This window comes from Leopardus geoffroyi, chromosome C3, assembly GCF_018350155.1.
Source record: "Leopardus geoffroyi isolate Oge1 chromosome C3, O.geoffroyi_Oge1_pat1.0, whole genome shotgun sequence".
NCBI classification, from domain to species: Eukaryota; Metazoa; Chordata; class Mammalia; order Carnivora; family Felidae; genus Leopardus; species Leopardus geoffroyi.
The window spans coordinates 24,935,261-24,955,443 of NC_059338.1; the positions used below are offsets into that span (position 1 = coordinate 24,935,261).

Consider the following 20,183-nt stretch of genomic DNA (forward strand, 5'->3'; position numbering starts at 1 on the left):
CGGGCTCAGCTTCCTGTTTCATTGGCTGGTAACAGAGGATCGGAAAGGAGCCTGGGTGGGGGTGGCCCAGAGGAGGACCACAAAGTGACAGGTGGAGTAGGAGATACAGCAGGGACCAATGGAGGAAGGTCCAGGGCCTGTCCCTTCTCATTCCCTGTCCGTGGCCCACCGTACATCATCTCCTTGTTGCGCCGTGGTCCACCGAAGGGGACGAAGGGCAGGCTGCCGGTGGCTGCGTGGTACAGGGTTACCCCAATGCTCCAGAGATCCACGGTCACCCCAAATGTCTTCTGCTGGGGCTTGCGAAGCACTGCCCGTTCATACATGTCAGGGTGCTGCGAAAGGGAGAACGAGAGGGCAGCCACGGAGACGTGGGTGGGCAAGGGCCGGAACCCCCATCCATCAGACCTCCTTCCACCACCTTTGGTGAAAACAGAACTATCAGAACCATCTCCTTTGTCATTTCAAAAATGGGTATGGGGGCACCTGGGTGACTCAGTTAGTTAAGAATCCAATTCTTGGTTTCGGCTCAGGTTATGATCTCACAGTTCATGAGTTCAAGGCCTACATTGGGCTCTGCACTGACACCGGAGCCTGCTTGGGATTCTCTCTCTCAAAATAAATAAATAAGACCAATGAAACCAAGAGTTGGTTTTTTGAAAAAATAAACAAAATTGACAAACCTCTAGCCAGGCTTCTCAAAAAGAAAAGGGAGATGACCCAAATAGATAAAATCATGAATGAAAATGGAATTATTACAACCAATCCCTCAGAGATACAAGCAATTATCAGGGAATACTATGAAAAATTATATGCCAATCAAATTGGACAACCTGGAAGAAATGGATAAATTCCTAAACACCCACACTCTTCCAAAACTCAATCGGGAGGAAATAGAAAGCTTGAACAGACCCATAACCAGCGAAGAAATCGAATCGGTTATCAAAAATCTCCCAACAAATAAGAGTCCAGGACCAGATGCCTCCCTAGGGGAGTTCTACCAGACGTTTAAAGCAGAGATAATACCTATCCTTCTCAAGCTATTCCAAGAAATGGAAAGGGAAGGAAAACTTCCAGACTCATTCTATGAAGCCAGTATTACTTTGATTCCTAAATCAGACAGAGACCCAGTAAAAAAAGAGAACTACAGGCCAATATCCCTGATGAATATGGATGCAAAAATTCTCAACAAGATACTAGCAAATCGAATTCAACAGCATATAAAAAGAATTATTCACCATCATCAAGTGGGATTCATTCCTGGGATGCAGGGCTGGTTCAACATTCGCAAATCAATCAACGTGATACATCACATTAATAAAAGAAAAGATAAGAACCATATGATCCTGTCAATCGATGCAGAAAAGGCCTTTGACAAAATTCAGCACGCTTTCTTAATAAAAACCTTTGAGAAAGTCGGGATAGAAGGAACATACTTAAACATCATAAAAGCCATTTATGAAAAGCCCACAGCTAACATCATCCTCAATGGAGAAAAATTGAGAGCTTTTCCCTGAGATCAGGAACATGACAGGGATGCCCATTCTCACCGCTGTTGTTTAACATAGTGTTGGAAGTTCTAGCATCAGCAATCAGACAACAAAAGGAAATCAAAGGCATCAAAATTGGCAAAGATGAAGTCAAGCTTTCACTTTTTGCAGATGACATGATACTATACGTGGAAAATCCGATAGACTCCACCAAAAGTCTGCTAGAACTGATACATGAATTCAGCAAAGTTGCAGGATACAAAATCAATGTACAGAAGTCAGTTGCATTCTTATATACTAACAATGAAGCAACAGAAAGACAAATAAAGAAATTGATCCCATTCACAATTGCACCAAAAAGCATAAAATACCTAGGAATAAACCTAACCAAAGATGTAACAGATCTGTATGCTGAAAACTATAGAAAGCTTATGAAGGTAATTGAAGAAGATATAAAGAAATGGAAAGACATTCCCTGCTCATGGATTGGAAGAATAAATATTGTCAAAATGTCAATACTACCCAAAGCTATCTACACATGCAATGCAATCCCAATCAAAATTGCACAAGCATTCTTCTCGAAACTACAACAAGCAATCCTAAAATTCATATGGAACCACAAAAGGCCCCGAATAGCCAAAGTAATTTTGAAGAAGAAGACCAAAGCAGGAGGCATCACAATCCCAGACTTTAGCCTCTACTACAAAGCTGTCATCATCAAGACAGCATGGTATTGGCACAAAAACAGACACATAGACCAATGGAATAGAATAGAAACCCCAGAGCTAGACCCACAAACGTATGGCCAACTAAGCTTTGACAAAGCAGGAAAGAGCATCCAATGGAAAAAAGACAGTCTCTTTAACAAATGGTGCTGGGAGAACTGGACAGCAACATGCAGAAGGTTGAAACTAGACCACTTTCTCACACCATTCACAAAAATAAACTCAAAATGGATAAAGGACCTGAATGTGAGACAGGAAACCATCAAAACCCTAGAGGAGAAAGCAGGAAAAGACCTCTCTGACCTCAGCCGTAGCAATCTCTTACTCGACACATCCCCAAAGGCAAGGGAATTAAAAGCAAAAATGAATTACTGGGACCTTATGAAGATAAAAAGCTTCTGCACAGCAAAGTTGTTTCTACCAACAAAACTAAAAGGCAACCAATGGAATGGGAAAAGATATTTGCAAATGACATATCAGACAAAGGGCTAGTATCCAAAATCTATAAAGAGCTCACCAAACTCCACACCCGAAAAACAAATAACCCAGTGAAGAAATGGGCAGAAAACATGAATAGACACTTCTCTCAAGAAGACATCCGGATGGCCAACAGGCACATGAAAAGATGCTCAACGTCGCTCCTTATCAGGGAAATACAAATCAAAACCACACTCAGATATCACCTCACGCCAGTCTCTGACCAAAATGAACAAATCAGGAGACTATAGATGCTGGAGAGGATGTGGAGAAACAGGAACCCTCTTGCACTGTTGGTGGGAATGCAAATTGGTGCAGCCACTCTGGAAAGCAGTGTGGAGGTTCCTCAGAAAATTAAAAATAGACCTACCCTATGACCCAGCAATAGCACTGCTAGGAATTTACCCAAGGGATACAGGAGTACTGACGCATAGGGGCACTTGTACCCCAATGTTTATAGCAGCACTCTCAACAATAGCCAAATTATGGAAAGAGCCTAAATGTCCATCAACTGAAGAATGGATAAAGAAATTGTGGTTTATATACACAATGGAGTACTACATGGCAATCAGAAAGAACGAAATATGGCCCTTTGTAGCAACGTGGATGGAACTGGAGAGTGTGATGCTAAGTGAAATAAGCCATACAGAGAAAGACAGATACCATATGGTTTCACTCTTATGTGGATCCTGAGAAACTTAACAGAAACCCATGGGGGAGGGGAAGGAAAAAAAAAAAAAAAAGAGGTTAGAGTGGGAGAGAGCCAAAGCATAAGAGACTGTTAAAAACTGAGAACAAACTGAGGGTTGATGGGGGGTGGGAGGGAGGGGGGAGTGGGTGATGGGTATTGACGAGGGCACCTTTTGGGATGAGCACTGGGTGTTGTATGGAAACCGATTTGACAATAAATTTCATATATTGAAAAAAAATAAATAAATAAACTTAAAAAAAAAAAAACCCACATTGGTGTGGAGTTAGCCCATCCAGAGCATTTCCATGTGCCCACTCTCTGCCCTGGGGAAAGTGGTGATCAGTAGTGCCCCATCCTAGGTGAGGATCACATCAAGGAACTAATTGCACAAGGGAGGCCTGGGGCAGGGGGGCCCGGCCAGAGGGGCCTGGGCAGGGACACTTGGGCAGGGAGGCCCAGGCAGGGTGCAGCATCACCTTTTCTATCTTAGAGAACAGAATAAATCCTTCTGGTTGGGGTGCAGGGGTGACAGATACCCTGCCCCACACAGGGGGATTGAACAGAGCCCCTATTCAACACCCGACTCACCAGGTACTCCTCAGTGCCATAGACAGAGACAAACTTCTCATCGTCATCCAGCTCCCGGGCAGCCCCGAAGTCTGTCAACTTATAGATGCTCTGCCCCTCCTCCCCCATGAGGCGCATGATGTTTCCAGGCTTGATGTCGCGGTGGACAATGCTGTTTTCCCGCAGGTGGTTCATGCCGGCCACTGGGGACGGAGGGAGGGCTGCTAGCTCTCTGGCCAGGAACAGCTCAGTGTGTGGGGCTTCTTTTGGGGGGAAGGACGCCCTTGGGTCCAGATAGAGAGTTCGCATGGGCTGACAGAGCCACAGGAAAAGCAGGAGGACAGACATGGGCACAGGGCAAAGGCGGGGAGCCCAAAGACACGGGTGCTGAGGTTCCACTGGGATTCCCTAAGAAATTAAGAAGGATGGTGTCTCTGCCTCCCCAAAGATGGCATCCCCCTTCTTGTCTGATTTATTTTTAAAAATTGTAATAGGGGCGCCTGGGTGGCTCAGTCGGTTAAGTGTCTGACTTTGGCTCAGGTCATGATCTCACAACTCATGGGTTCGAGCCCTGTGTTGGGCTCTGTGCTGACAGCTCAGAGCCTGGAGCCTGCTTCAGATTCTGTGTCTCCTCCTGTCTCTTTCTCTCTCTGCCCTCCCTTGATCACCCTCTCTCAAAAAGTTAAAAATTGTAATAAAATATACCTAGCATAAAATTTAGCATTTTAATCATTTTAAGTGTAAAAACCCCGTGGCATTAAGTCCATTCACACTGTTGTGTGACCATCACCACTGTCCATCTCCACAGCTTTGCCAATGTCCCAAATAGACACTCTACCTATTAAACAATCACTCTGCATTCCTCCCCCTGCTCCCGCCACATGCCATTTGACTTTCTGTCCCTATGGATTTGACTGTGACTTACTTCACTTAGCAGTGTCTTCTAGGTTCATCCACATATAGCATGTGTCAGAATTTCATTCCTTTTTAAGGCTGAATAGTACCCCATTATGTGTATATACCCTATTTTGTTTGTGCATACATCTGTCCATGACGTGTGGGTTGTTTTCTTCTCACGGCTGTTGTGAATAACACTGCTATGAACTCTGGTGGACAACCTGCTTTAAGAATTGTTTTTAGGCTAGTGGGGCGCCTGGGTGGCTCAGTCGGTTGGGCATCCGACTTCCGCTCAGGTCATGATCTCGCGGTCCATGAGTTCGAGCCCTGCGTCAGGCTCCGTGCTGACAGCTCAGAGCCTGAAGCCTGTTTCAGATTCTTTGTCTCCCTCTCTCTCTGACCTTCCCCCGTTCATGCTCTGTCTCCCTCTGTCTCAAAAATGAATAAACGTTAAAAAAAAAAAGAATTGTTTTTAGGCTAGAGTTTTAGACTGCTGATTAGCAGGAATCAGATATAGTAAAAATGTTGGGGTTGGCAAGCATAATTCGTTCCGGAAACATGCTTGTAATTCAAAGCATTTGTATATCCAAGCAAATTTCGGGAACCATTGGCTCAGTTGTGATCATGTGACATCTGGCATCCGTGCCACTCGTATTGCAAGACGTCGCTCGTGTATCAAGTTAAAATGTATTAGAAATGTTTGCTTGTCTTGCGGAACACTCGCAGAACAGGTCACTCGCAATCCAAAGTTGTACTGTACTTGGATTCTGTCCATTCATCAGTGTCTGTCCTGGACCTGGACAGAGTCTGTCCTGGTCTGTGAACGGAGAGCCTCTTAGGAACAGAATGTCTTCTCTGTTTGGCCACTTTTTTCAGAAATTCCAGACCCTCTGGGACATCGCCTTCCCCTGAGGGCTGGGCCTGGGGCGGTCTGAGTGGGGAGGAGGGAAAGAGGGGGGAGACTTCCCGGTAGGGGGTCAAGGAGGGGCTCACCTACACAGCGCAGCACCACCAGAAACTCATCCTCCGGCAGCCCGAAGGCGTTCTCGGGGCTTTCGAGCACGCTCAGCAGGCTCCCACCGGAGCAGTACTCCATCACCAGCACCTTCTGCCGGCTGCCCCCCTGTGGGTGGGACGGAGACAGGGAAGCTTGGGGCAGAAGGCAAATGTCCCCTTCCATCGCTGTGTGAGGAACCAGCTTTCTCAAGAGGGGGTGACTCAGCCTAGAGCCAAAAACCCCCCTTCTCTAGGTCCCAGCTTCTGGCCTGGCCTTCCCTCCTTGGCCTTACAGTGACCCCACACACCTGAGCCCAAGATTACCTTTTCCAGGAAGCCCTCTTTGATTAGTCCCTACCACCCACCCTCACTTTCCCCCGCACATCCCACCCCACATTCCTTACTCTACCCTACAGGTTGCCTCTCCGGCTGACCTGCTGACAAGCATGTGACCACGTCTCCATGATTCTGTGACCTGAGTCTTTCCAGCCTGTGTGGGTCAAGGACAAGACCACCTCCCTCTGACCAAGCACTGGACCCACCGTCTCCTCCACTGCAAAGAGCTTGACGATGTTCTGGTGGTTCAGCTTTCGCAGGACATCAAACTCCCTCACCTGCACCTCGCGGGGTCGCAGGTAGCTGGCGGTGTTGAAGACCTTCACGGCAACCAGCTCCCCGGATTTCTGCCATGGGGGGCGCGGGTAACATAAGTCCCACCCCTGCCCAGGGGAGCACACCCGCCCCCAGCCCTCCATGTAGCTTCCCCCGACCTGCCTGAGACCAGAGATGAGCAAAGGCAGCCTGGTTGGGGGTGGGGGCTCCCAGCTCCCACCCAGCTCCTTCCTCAACCCAGAGGGAATGAAGCAGGTCCAGCGCTGGTTGGGGACAAGGGCTTGGCACACCAGATAGCCTGCAGGGGATGGTCTGTTGTTACTATTACCGTTTCTGTTGGCAACAACCACAATGGCAGCTACCACTCCCTGGTGCCAGTAGCAGAGCTGGGATTGGAACCTGTTCTGTCTGACTTCACCTCTTGAGACAGGACCGTGCCATGTGTCTCATACAGTCAGTACAGCACAGCGACAAAGGCAGGGCAAATCCAAACAAGTCCTACTTCCCACCTCTGCTACTCCTAGATTTGCTGCCACTTCCCCGGGATGATGGCTTTGTGTCTTCCTCTCTTTCTCTCCAGTCCCAAAATGTGCTTGACGCAAGCTCTTAATCCCTAAGGAGCCTTTTTCAGCTCCCCACACCTCTTGCCAAAGCCCCCGGCTCCAGAGCATGCAGGACAAAGTCCAGAGGCCTCTGCCCTGCTGCCCAACAAGGTGCTGATGGGGCCAAGAACTTCAAGGATGCGGGGGCCTGGCCAGGGCCGTGTCCTACCTTGTTTCGGGCCTTGTACACACTGGCAGTGGCCCCCTGCCCCAGCAGGTCGTCGGTGTGCCATAGGTAATTGACAGTGCTCTGCATCTCCTGCCCCCGGCTGGCTGGCCGCCTTCTGCCTAGAAAAAGAACACGCAGGGGTCGAGCATTCCATTCCTGAACTGGGGTGGACACTGGTGGCCTTTTGGGTGGCTGTGCCCAAGACCATCCCACAAAGGGTTCCGTGTGGCCATTCCGGGGGCGATGGAGGTGGGGGGTGGGGAATGGAGGAAACGTGAAGCACAGAGAGGAACTTCTCCGAAAAGAAGTACAGCCCCCTCCCCCCTGCCACCCCGGGGCCCTCAGTCCTCAGCCCTCAGCCTGCGCCTGTCCCACCACAGGGCACTCTACTTGTCCTCACTCCCCATCTTCTCCCACCACCTCCCCAGATGGGCCATTCTGCAGAGACGAACCTTTTTCTCTGTCACCTCTCCCAGGCACTGAGAATTCTGGGGTTTTGACATCTAGGCCTGGGATTGTCCCAGGAAGCAGAAATAGTGCTTGAAGGAAGGGCCCCAGGTCAGGCAGCGTCAACCACACCACCACAAATCTCCAGGATTGCAACATGAGCCTGGAGCCCTTCTCCACCCACTCGCCTGGGCCCACCACTTCCTGCTGCTGTGAGCTAACAGGCGGCCAGTGTGGCCAGGTCAGCGCCGCTCTGGAGAGGAACGACACATCCTGCTGCCGGCAGTGTGTGTGAGGATGCGCGCATGTGTGCGTGGGAAGGGGGTGGGGAGGCGGCGAGAGACCAGCAAATCCAAGGGCTCAGGAGCCCCGGGGACCATCTGAAACCCTCTCCAGTTCCATTCCCCATCTTTGCCCCCGTCCTGTGCTTTCAAGGCCAGTTCCTCTAAAGCAACTGGGGCCAGGGAGTGCAGCCTCAGAAATTAAACTCAAATTCTCTGAAAAATAGGCTCAGGTCTGGTCTTAACGGGATGGCTGGGAGAAGGAACGTGAGAAGGGCCACTACCTCTTACTCTCTAATAAGGCTGGTCTGGACAGGGTTCCTTCCTCTTGTAACATCTGATCAGTTCTCAACCCTAGGGTCACCATGCCTGGAATCCTACAGTTCCTTAGCTTTCTTTGAGCCTTCTCTCTATAATCTTTTAAAAAATGCAATTCCTTGAGCAAGAGGCCACTTCAAGAGACTCAGTGGCCAGTTCCTAGATTCAGAAAAGGTACCTAGTGTGTGCATTTTGCAAAGGCAACGGAGATACAGAGAGACAATATATTAGCTCATCAGCTTGAATGAATTGATCAGGTAAATTCCTTACCCCCTCACCCTGGAGGCTGAGGAAAAATCATGATGCCGGCAGATCTGGGGACGTGAAGCCTGACAGAGCACACGAAAAGCAAGGCCAAGGGGTCCAGTCTGGGGAGCTGGTGGGTGGCAGATTTCACTACCTTCATAATCCTCCCCAGGACTGGTCCCCAACATGGGCCCTGGTGCCGGGGCAAGGTGCAGCTGAAGACCGAGGGAATGCACAGTGTTGTGCAAAAGGCAGAGCCCTGGAAGGGCGGCGCGTCCTGGGCTCTGCTCCTGGTCCTGCCAGGGCTGTGCCTAGGAGCTGATGGGTGGTGCATCTGGTTGGCTGCGTGTGCACTCGCCCCCCCCCCCCCCTTCAGGTGCAGGGAAAGGCTGCTGTCCTTCGGAGTTGGTTGGATGAATGAGGGTGGGTGGTGGAGCCTAGGCGCCCATTGCCCCACCCACTGTCTGCACTCGGGTCCGTTGTCCTCCTGGGGACTACTGTGGCCAAAAGCACTTACCCAGTGCTCTGAGCCGCTGTGGATCAGCCAGAGACTCTCCGGGGCGAGCGTCTGTTATGTTTACTGTCTGTGGCAAGTCCAGGAGCTGAGCTACACCGGAAAGAGGAGGGCGGATGAGAGGCACCCCTCGGTGCTATGTGATTCTCAGCCACCGTCAAAGGCCACCAGCCCCAGCCCTTTAACCCTTTCCTGTTTGTCACCCTCCCCCACAGGGCTGGGGGTTTCCAGCCCATTTCCCCAGCAGCTCCGGGAGACTTTCCTCCCCACTCCTGGGACTTGGGTCAGGGAGAAAGACCCCAGGTTGGGTGAGGGCAGGCGCCAGGAGCCAGGCAGGAGAAAAGTATGGAGGCAGAAGCCGAACAGGGGTGGCCGGTGTTGGGAAGTAGAGCCCAGAAAGGGATCGGGGGAGGCAGACGGCAGCTCTCCCCCATGCCACAGCCCTCCCTGCCTCTCGCTCTGGACTCCAAGCAGTCCTTTACAAAGGTGACCGCCCGAGAGGGCATGCAGGGCAATGCCGGGGGACCCCAGAAGCGGCAGAGAGACCCGTGGAGGCGCCACGGGGCTGGGAGAGCCTCTGGCTACGTGGCAGCACCCCTGCACTCCACTGAGTGCTGCCCCACGGCTGCCCCGGTCCAGCGGCCACTGCGGACTCGGCACACTCACCCCATCTCAGCTGCGGTGGTGGTTTGTAGGCTTGTGGAAGAGCGTGGCACCCACTGAGCTTTCAGCACGCACTGTCATCCACAGGCTGTGCGCATAACATCCTGGTGGCCACGGCCCCCCCCGGGGACCCCCGAGGCTGGGCCAGCTGCGGGGGTGGGGGGGCCTTGCGCCGCCCCTGGAGCTGGGAGGGCGGGGGCGTGGGTGGGGGGGCAGATAGTGTCCTCTCCAGCTCCCTGCAAGGGGACACTGCTCAGCTCCGAACCAGCCGGCCCTGCTCTCTCACACTTCCTGATTTGGTTCTTTCTCTCTCTTAAAGGGACAGAGGCAGCTGGGCTGCAGCCACCCCCCGGCAGGAAGGGGAAAGGATGCTCTGAGCTCCCAAGTGGAGGTGGCGGGACCGGAGTCTGAGGCACAGAGAGGCCTGAAACTGAGGCTGGGCAGTGGTGGTGGCCACAGGGTGCCCTCTGGGCATGTGCCATTTTCGGGAGCAGGGAGCTCCAGGACCCGGCCCAGAGTCCATGGAGCCGGTTGGGCAAGTTAGCCTGGGAAGACAGAGTCCCCACACCTCTGAGCCCCAGGGAGGTCTAGGACCTGTGCCTAGCCACTCCAGAAGTCGGGTCTGACTCATCTTCCCAGTGAGCCTGAAGAGGCCTAAGAGCAAACACTGGAACCCATGTTATGCCCTCCAGGGTGACCTCGAGCACAGCCCACATCCCTTCCCGGTTTCTTCATTCAAGGTTAGTAACATTTACTCCATTGGTTGTGTGGACGACTGCTCGCTCGGAACAATAGGTATACAAATGCCAGGGAAAACTGGAAAGCGCTTTACCAACTTCGAAGGCATTGAAGCCCACACACCTTTACAAATTTGCCCGCGATCTTCAGACACTGCTGGGGCTGGAACATAGGTGTGTCAATGTCCCAGTGAAGATTCAATGCCCTCCATCAAATTTCCTAGGAGACTGGAGAGGTCTGCAACGTTCTGGTCGACTCCAAGATGTCAGTTGGATAAGAAATGGTTAAAACCAGGAAATTCCATGTTTCTATAGAATGTTGCAGGGACTTTCCCATGGCCACACCTGGTGGTTTCCTCTGGCAGTCCCACCCCTAGCACAGTGACACCAGAACAGGAGCCCAGCTGAGAACCGCCTGGGTGCTCAGATAGATACACCTGCTGATAACCCCGCAGCCAGAGGCACTGCTGCCAGGCCTGCCCCGGAGGCCCTGCCCTGCTGGTTCACTGCAGAACCAGGAGAAATGTTCCAAGACCCTCTCTGGCTCTCCGTTCTGGATTCACAGCCTGCCTGGCATGTGGGAGAATTGCTCTTGGCATCCTCTGACGAGGTGGGGCCAACCGAAGCCTTTCATTGCTGATGCAAGAACCCCACCCCCACCGCCTGCCCCCTGACCCTGATTCTGTTAGACTTGGTGTCTGCTCCCTCTGGGTCCCCTGAGTGACTGTCATGAGCAGAGCCCCCTGCTGGCCCATATGGGACATGTACCTCTGATGAGAAACCAACCTTTGTTGTTTTAAGCCAGAGGTTTGCAACATTAAGCCAGCCTATCCTTAAAAGTCTACCCATTTTTTCCTGATGAACTTGATCAGTCCTTGCCAGCACCCTACTCTTCTCTCTCCCGCAAGCCCAGTCTGTCTTGCCCAGTGTCTTAAGCAACGGTCGGTTGTGTGGGACCTTCCCTAGTGGGAAGCTGTGGCACTGTGTGATGAGGGCACGCAGGTGAGACCCAGGCTTCTCCCCAAGTGCCAGGGTTCGGCACGCATGGTGAATACTCTGAGATACACATGTCAGCTGGTGATCTGGTGAACTTGGCATGAAAGGGGGGCAGCAGAGAGGGTGTAGTCAGGAAGTCCTTTCGAGGAGAAAGCATGCTTGCTTGACCAGACTTTGGAGGGAGGGAATGAGGCAGAGAACTGGGGGTTGGAGGTAAGGCATTCCAGGCAGTGGAAACAGGTGCAGGGGCACAGAGAGGTGAGGAGAGGGTGACTTTCTGGGGACACCACATATGGTAAGGCTAGAGAAGGGGGGAAGTGGGGGATGGGAGGTGAACTGAAGCCCTGTGTGGTGACAGGTTTCCTTGTCACAGCATCCTCCATGAGGTCACATCTTCTGTGTGGACAAACTCTGGTCCCAGTGGGGCAGCACGGCCCGTGTTTCATCGGTGGAGAGGCGCAGGAGGTGGGAGGAAGTCTGTAAGAGGCCACAGCACATTTTCTTGAGTGGCTCTGAGGAGTCATAGAAACACAAGTGGCAGTTGGAAGGTAGGACAAGGACCAGAGGTGGGAAGACGGGGGTCTTTGACAGCAGCTCAGCAGCTGTCAGGGAAAAAGCTCACCTCTACCCTCTACAAAGGGAGTCTGAGTGTGTAGTGGGAGGGGCAGGGGCTTCACGGTCCCAGAGGTCGGAGCCCTCCCTCCACCGCGTGCCCCGCGCCACCTGCCACGGCCAACCTTCCATCTGTGCCGTCATTCCCCCTCTCCCGCACGTTCCTTCTTCCCGTCCTACTGGGTCTTGACGTCACCCAACCTTCCTCATCGAGTTGATGTAAATATTTGTTGCTTTCTCTGCCCCTGCATGGCTTAAGCCTGTCACAGCCGCCTCCCCTGCCCGGCTCCCTAAAGGAAAGAAGGATGAGGGCGGGAGGGCACGTGGGAGGGGACGGCAGTGTGTACTCACCGTGTGCCAGCACTGATGAAGGGCTGAGCGACGAGGTCTCAGAGCCCCGCTTCTTGCCACCCTCGTCGGTCAGCTCCCGCCTTGAGCTTTGGGTGAGGAAAGAGGGCCTCCGCGGCCGGATCGGACTCTCCTCCCCCAAGTAGCGGGGAGAGAAGCCGTGGGAGCAGCACCAAGCCACCGAGAAAAAGTGAACCCTGTGCCACCGGGTGCTGTCTCTCTGGGTATGGAAGAATACTTCACTCGTTCTCTGGACTCTCCAAGCCTCCTGCTCTCCAGTCCCTCCTACCCTCAGCTGAAGCCTTTGTCTTAAGCTTCACAGAAACACAAGAAGCAACCGAAAGGGAGCCCCTTCATCTTCTCTCCCCCACATCCACTGCCTGCCTTGCGTCACGCTGCCTTCCCTCCAGTGAGATGGAAGTGCCTTTTCTCGTGGCCACGGCCAGCCCCGACATTTGTCCTCTGTGACTCACCCTCTCCGGCACATTCCTTCTTCTCATCCTACTGGATCCTGTTCTTGAGCAAACATGCCTCAGAGATGCCCGTGCAAAAACAAACAAAACCAGAAACCTGGTCCCTGCCTCCCTCTTGATGCTCCCATTTGCAACAGCACCTTGACATGAGTTGCCAAGACTTCCTGACTCCGCCTTCCCTTCCCAGTGGCTGCCCAACCCACTCTACTCTGACCCATGTCCCATCTACGGGATGAGCTCCGGGTCACCGCAGAACGACTGCCACTCCAGCTGGCCTTGGGCAGCCAAGCCTCCCTTCCCGTTGACACACGTCCTTCACTTGGCGTCTGTGACACTGTGCTTTCCCAGTCACCGAACTGTCACTTGCTCCCTCTATCCGTCTTCTTCGCCAGCTCCTTCTTCTCTACTGGGTTTCTAATTATTGGGATCTACTTTTTTTCCATTTACACGCTCTCCCTGGGAACCTCGTAGTTTGAGTATATCCATAATAAAATAGGTCCCAAGTTTCTTTGCAGGCATCATCTGCCCCTAAAACCCCACATTCACGTATTCAGGAGTCTGTGTGGTATTTCTACTTGGGTGTCGAGCGGTCAACTCTCCCAGGCCCTGCAGAAACCTTGATTGGCTGTACTACTCCTTAGCCAGGCACTAACTACCTATCACGTTGTTTCATTTTCGGAGTAACACTTGGCCTCTTTATCTGTTCTCCCTCAAACTGGACAGAAAACTCCATTATCTGTTTCTCCGGTTCAATACTTTACAACAATGCTTGACACACCGCGAGGCTCAGCGTTTGTTGACTGACTGATGAATGAGTGTTTGGCACATGTAATATGCCAGAGTTGCTAACCCCAGAGTAAAAAGAAGCTTCATATACCTATTGAGACCAACATTTAGAGTAGATAATCATTAAGGCCATTTCCTAAATTCATACCCACCTGGTCTCCTTTTTTTGGTCTCTCTCTGGGTGGAATGGGTCTGTTTTCAACTGTGTTCATGGTCACTAGCTGCCACCAAGCTCCCATCAGAATATATAAAATGAATTAGGGCACCGCCCCAAATGGCCCACCTTTGACTTTTGGGCTCTCTGAAGAGGCTCCTTGGTCCTCCGCTCACAGCTTATAAACCAGCTCCATCTCACAGGTCACCACCCACACTCAGGAGAACTCACCCAGAGCACAGGGTGGCAGGACAGCCTCACCTTGACTTACCTAAGACCAAGGGACCAACAAGATGAGCTCAAATGTAGCTCTATTATTAAAAAGAGGGAGGTGGGGAGGAGAGACAACAGGCTGGAAGGGCATGAGACAGACGGAGGCGATGGGCCAGAGAGATGGAAAGTGTCCAGGGCTCAGGGTAGGAGTCCTGAACACTGGGCATCCCCTTGGATGAGAGATTTGCTCCCTCCCCAGGGGCTTCTGGTATTGGAATAAGTCCAATAAAAATAAGTGTGGGCCCTAGGATGCATTTTAAATTGTTACCTTTGAATAACTTCACCCTTGAGCTGATGATCTGCTAGAATCAAAATCTACAGGGGAGAAAGCTTTTCCAGTATGCCCCACCCCTGTGCTCGACACCAGCAGCACAAGCATATGGGTCGGGTCTTCTCCCAGAGGCAGGGGGCATCCAGGGTCAGAATGATTCAGGGCTTTGCTCAGGGAAGAAATACAACAACCTTCAGTCACTCTTGGTTGTGGCTGGCAAAACCCCAAGCCACCTGACAGGCCCCGCTCCTCCAAGTGGGGAAACCTGACCAGCGATAGAACGGAGAACCGGAGAACCGTCCTCACTGAAACCAGGGTAGGTGGATTCTGGGGAGGAAATGGTTCTCATGGCAACAGACTGCATTGCGATGAGCTGGGAGGCTTTCTACAAAACTTCTTAGGGCTAAATGGAAAGGCTGGGTGGGGTGGGGACGGCAGGGCAGGAATCCACATTCTAGATGCACCTGGCTGTGCTTGCTGGGAGGGAGAAGATGGTTGGCTCCCGAGCTCATGCATTTCTCCTGTTGCCAGGCAGGGCTCTGTCAGCACAGACGAATCAAATTCCCTCCTGGGCAGCTGGACTCCTGGATTGGAGATTTCAGGGAGGGGAGAAGGGATACGAACGGCAGCCTCGAAACCTAAAAACGTGTTTTATTTCGAAGTTGTGCTTTGGATTTTCCCCAATCCAACATCTGTTGAGTGACAGTCTCAGGTTCACACAAAGCATCTCCAAGCATACATACAATATTCCAGTTATCAACACTATTGTAAAGAATATGCCATCTTACACAAACGTGACATACAAGTCAGACGCCACAACATTGCAATTCCCTGGAAGATCTAAGCTTCCCTTATGCACGTGAAGTACACACACGCTGGCCCTTCCAGTGGTCTGTTCGTCCTGTTGCTGGCTTCATCTCTCCTTATCTCCTTGGGGAGAAACCAGGGCGCCCTGAGGAGGTTGGCTGAGACCAGTGTTTCCAGTTTCCAGGCTGCTGGCGGCAAACTCCTCTCTTTTCCAAATTGGGATGCTGGTGGCCCCACCCCACCTCTGTTCCCCAAAGACTGACCCATCAGAGTCCACACCAAGAGAAGGATCCATGCCACAAGGGGCAGAGTGGGGCTCTCTGAAGCATCATGCTGGTTTAGGCAAGCAGATCGGAGGAAGACTGGTCTCCCTAGGCCCTGGATGGCCAGCTCCTTTTGGCTTCTCGGTGTAAACATCACAGTGTACAACCTCAATTCCAGTTGATCGCAAGGAGCTCTGCCGAGGACGCTCCTTCTGTGGGTTCCTAGTCCCCTGGACAGGTCCATCTCACAGGTGTCAGGAGCACCAGAGAGGGGAGGACAACTTGGCTCCCAGAGCTGGGGGTTGTAGGTGGCCACTCACACACCGTCTAGTTCATGATGCAGATCAGCAGATGGACACTGACCAAGGGGATGGTGGACACAAGTCATGTCCGAGGGCTGCAAGAGAAATCAGGCAGGAACAACAGAATAGGCCCAAAGCTTTGTCATTAAGAAAGCTTCGCTTTTCCTTTCTCAGACAGGAGTGTGCTGGAGGGAGGGGGTAAAGGGCAGGTATGGGTACTGATTCTGATCAGTTGGATCAAAAGGGAATGTAAAGTGAAGGGTGGGGGTTCCATGCTCATCAAGGAAACAGATCCTTGGTTTTTATGAAAGCCCCTGTTGGCTTAAGACCTGCGTGAGTCCAGGTGATAGGCGAGGACAGGCCACGAAACCCAGCAACAAAACCCAAGAATGCAGAGGACCGTGGGTTACCTCTCACAGACTGACTCGCTTTACTCCAGAAGCTCTTCATTTCTCCTTTCTAGCTCTTGGGATAGTTTTCTTGGGGTTGCAGGTTATCTCTCCAATTAGCAATTTCCCACAAAGCTCTCCTTCACACAGAATGAGGAAAATCCTACCACTTCCTGCACCACCAACTGCCAACTTCAAAATGTTGGTCCAAAAAGAATCTTCTAGGCTAAACATAAGGAAACTCAGATTTTCCTATCTGAATGGCAACCCACCACCTCTCCTGACCTATAGAAAATAAGGCTAAAAGTGTGGCTTTAAAAGCAGAAAACAGAGAAGAGGAATGAGCTTTAGCTTTAGCTCAAGTATCTGTCTGAGACTCATGAACCTGGGTGTGACTGTCCTCAGCCCTGGTACCGCTAGGAGAGCGTGAAGCTAGGGGGGCTGGAACCGGGGGCACCAGGTTTGGAGACCAGATTAAAGTATGCAAGGATAGATACCATTTCTGCTTTTTGGAGAAGAACCAGAAGAAAGGCCAAAGGAAGGCCAACATACTCAGCATCCAATTATCTATTTTGTTAGATTCCAGCCTCGGGAAGACGTTAGAGCCCATGGGGCCAAAGCTCTCTTAGTTGTCTTTATTTGGATAAAAGAAAACAGGTTTTAAGGAGTAATGTCTCTCTTTAATCTAACCAGGGCTCTCCAAGCCCTTGTTGGTCCCTGAAGAGAGATCTTGTAGAATAACCAAACTGGGGGGCGGGGTGGGGGGGGAGGTGAACTTAGGATATGTTTTCGTTCGGGAACAATTTGGGGGCTAGCAAAGCTGATTTTAATTTTTGAATAGGATCATGAATTTTGTCTTAAGTGTCCAAAGTAAGTGTGAGGAAGAAGGGCCCATTTCTCACCTTTTCCAAACCTGCCTTAAACACAATAAACTCTCTCAAAAGACTCTTTACCCTAAAAGATATCAGCTATAAAACTGTATTATACAGGAAAATGTCTTAAATGGAAAATGGTCCATCAGAGACAAAGACAGGAACTCGAGAAATGTCTATACATTCAGAAAAACTTCAGAAGTTCTATAAAAAGATTGGGCTGTATTTCTAGAGGATGGAGGAGAGCAAAAGCAAACACCAATGACCAATTTACACCAATAGAGAGAAGACAGAGAGAAAGCCCCAACCCCAAACAGATTACAGGATCGGGTCTCATCCTGCTCAGTTTTTTTTATGATGGAGAGATTTCAAAGGCTAGGTTCTCTGGCCCAGACAGAACAAGATTTGTAACGGAAACAGAGACCCCTGGTGGCTGTTGTGTGAACTGCCACAATAACTTACAAAGAGACTGGTCTAGACCAGGAGAGGCTACACATGCCAGAGACTAGAAAAACGTGTGTTGTGGGGTGTGTGTGTGTGTGTGTGTGTGTGTGTGTGTGTGTGTGTAAAACGAAGAATGGACTATATATGGTTCTCTATAATCAGTACCCAAAACAAGATGCCACTGAGAGCTGGCTGTCGGTAGCCAACCATCTGGTCAGGCATCCCCTGTGTCTAAGGGGACAGAGACTTGAGCCCGTGTCCTCATGACTCGCCTTGCCAGATTTCACAGTGACCTGATAATGGAAAACTCTAACTCTGGCTAACCTAAGAACAGTATGTACTGCAGCTGGCTGGATTACGACAACGGGGGGAAGCAGAGGGCAGTGGGAAGGGCAGGGCGGGGTGGTAACGAGGGCTTCATTCTCAAGGTTTTGGGTGACGGGAAGGCTAATTCCTGCAAGAACAACTTAGAATCTAAATTTCAACTGAAGTCCCCAAGCTAGTTAAATAGGAAGATATTTTAATAATAGTCCCTCCAGTCCCTTTGTCTAGAACAATTAAATTACATCCCTCAGACAGTACAAGACTTGTCAGTGGACTGTGAGGAAGATGATGAGTTGACACCAGGGCTAGTGGCATTTGTTTTGGGGAACACAGTGGGCTTGGGTCGCGTGGCTGGCGGCTTGACTGGGGCGGCCATCTTGATAGACTTGACGGGCCGGAAGGCGCAGGCGATGTCCCCAGCAGTACTGGCACTGCGCTGGAAGGCGGGCTCGGGGTCCTTGAGGAGCTGGGTGTGCAGGGGACTGGAGGGCTCCGATGTGGGGGCCACCACTGGGGAGGTTTTGAGGGGCTCCAAGGTGTCCAGAACCACATCGGGGGTGTGCTTGACACTGCTCTGCCGCTCTAGCTCCCGCAGCTCATTCAGGGCAGAGTTCATAGTTGCCTCAATATCCTGCAAAATAGGAAAAAGGAGGAGGTGAGGCACATGTCGGGAGAAGTCCCCAGGAATCCTATTTCAACGGCACAGGCCAAATCATGAAGAAAGCAACTGGAGGGAGATGTCCAGGTTATTTCACTTGGCCAAAATCCTCGAACACACCGATGCTCAGAATGTTGGGGTAGGAGAAAAAAGGGATTTTCATTATCATGACATTTTCCCCCCCCTTTAGAAAAGAATGGCAGAGATGTTATTTTAAATAGAGTCCTCAAGTTTTAGAGATAAGGCACTGAAATACTTCTGGGCGAAATGACAGGTGATCCAGCGGGAAGGGGAAAGACAAATGAACTAAGAGTGGCCAGGAGTTTGGTCATGGTTACAAGGGATTTGCTACCCAATTCTCTCCACTTTTGTATATATTTGAAACTGTGCATAATGAACGATTATGGACAAAGTGGGAGGGATGAAGTATGATATTTGTTTTCTTGGACTTCAAAGCCAAAAGTTAAGAAGGGCCAAGGGCTTTAGAAAGGTACCCTGGCCTTGAAGATTCATCAGGACACCTCCCCGTGCCCTACCCCACCCCACTGGAGTGCCCAACTTGAGGAAGCCATTTCCTTCGACCCGTCACCATGAGAGGGGACCAAAGAGTGACCAGGAGGGGAAGCCAGAGCCCACGCAGGCGAATTACCTCCAGCAAGTCACAGTGGAACACCCCAGATCTCAGGAAATAATAGAACCAAAGATCCTTTGTCCACAGCCAGCTGCCCCTCGGGGAGACCTCCCAGCTCCCTCCCCGCTCCTAACCTCTCCGCACACTGTGTCTGGAATCCCAAACCGCCACAGGGTTCCTCCCTGGAATCAGGCTCACGTCGGAAGATGACATGTTCCAAGCAAAGGCCCTGGTTAAGGCTTCTTGACCCTAGGGGTGATCTGTGCTTTCTGTTGACAGTAATTCAATTTCACTCATCCCTCTGATGTTCTCAAACCTTCAAAATGCTCAGGAAGAACTCCACCATCTCCCTCCTCAGTCCTGCTTTATAGCTAGAGTCTGCACCAGCTGTGCACCTATTCTAACATTCCTATTAGCACCTGGCTCAGGAGGCAGCTGGGAGGATTCCCACGGTGCAAGGCAGATCGCGGCCAAGAGCTGAAGTAGAGGCACAGAAATAGAGGGCTAGCAAAGCAAGAAATCTGAGGCCCGTAGCTTACTACGGTGCTGGCCAGGCACACCTTCCCTAAGCAGAGCATCACAGGTAAGCCAAGAGAGACCATACACAGCCTCTACTGCCCCCTGGAAGATAGGGTGAGGAGAATCTCAACTCAGAGGAAACGTAAAAGGGCAACAGGGAGCCCTCAGCTCCTACCTGGTCTAATGAAAATTATAGAGTTGGGAGAGGCGTCTGAATGAATTGCTTGGAGCGGCCCCGGTAGTCGGATTTTTAGAGGTGGGGCTGGATCGCTAATATTTCATGGAAAACAGAGACTCGTCAGTGCGGTACACACGTGGAAGGAGGGCCCTGTAACCAGGGAGCTCATCTCCACTGCATCGGGAGACGTGGGCCGGAAACCCTTCTGATACCCGAGCCCCCCGCGGCGGAGTGTTTGAAGCCGACAAGACCAGGAGCAGATTGTTGACTGATCGTCTGCCTCCCCACTAAGGACCAGAGGTCGGCCTCAGGAAATGGGAGATGGGGGTGGGAAGGGTGATAAAAAAATTACGGCCAGAACTATGTCTGAGCCTCAACACTTGGGCAGCTTCACAAAGCCTACCAGGCTCTCAAGACCCGAACTTGGGCAGGGTGGCCTCTATCAAAATAT

General features: G+C 51.4%; 2 protein-coding genes across 19 annotated transcripts in view; both read right to left on the bottom strand.

Moving 5' to 3' along the window:
- The window catches only part of IKBKE (inhibitor of nuclear factor kappa B kinase subunit epsilon), a 28,757-nt gene extending 18,744 nt beyond the window's left edge, over positions 1-10,013 (bottom strand). For 6 of the 13 annotated variants that reach the window (XR_006706950.1, XM_045456188.1, XM_045456185.1 and 3 more), the window contains exons 1-7: positions 9,699-10,013; positions 9,036-9,125; positions 7,227-7,345; positions 6,278-6,526; positions 5,841-5,970; positions 3,972-4,153; positions 175-335 (exon numbers count right to left, since the gene is read on the bottom strand). Coding sequence is in view for 11 of the 13 variants with exons in the window: in XM_045456188.1 (XP_045312144.1) it covers positions 175-335; positions 3,972-4,153; positions 5,841-5,970; positions 6,278-6,526; positions 7,227-7,313 (809 nt within the window). In the remaining 2 variants the exon portion in view is untranslated. Of the gene's footprint in view, positions 1-174; positions 336-3,971; positions 4,154-5,840; positions 5,971-6,277; positions 6,527-6,617; positions 6,754-7,226; positions 7,346-9,035; positions 9,126-9,698 lie in introns of those variants that run through there. The other 7 variants (XR_006706951.1, XM_045456191.1, XM_045456189.1 and 4 more) reach the window with 5 other exon arrangements.
- A 4,965-nt stretch (positions 10,014-14,978) lies between these two features.
- The window catches only part of SRGAP2 (SLIT-ROBO Rho GTPase activating protein 2), a 232,933-nt gene continuing 227,728 nt past the window's right edge, over positions 14,979-20,183 (bottom strand). For 4 of the 6 annotated variants that reach the window (XM_045456177.1, XM_045456175.1, XM_045456176.1 and 1 more), the window contains one exon: positions 14,979-18,377. In XM_045456177.1, the coding sequence (XP_045312133.1) occupies positions 17,994-18,377 (384 nt within the window). In that variant the 3' untranslated portion in view covers positions 14,979-17,993. Of the gene's footprint in view, positions 18,378-19,729; positions 19,825-20,183 lie in introns of all 6 variants that reach the window. The other 2 variants (XM_045456179.1, XM_045456178.1) reach the window with 1 other exon arrangement.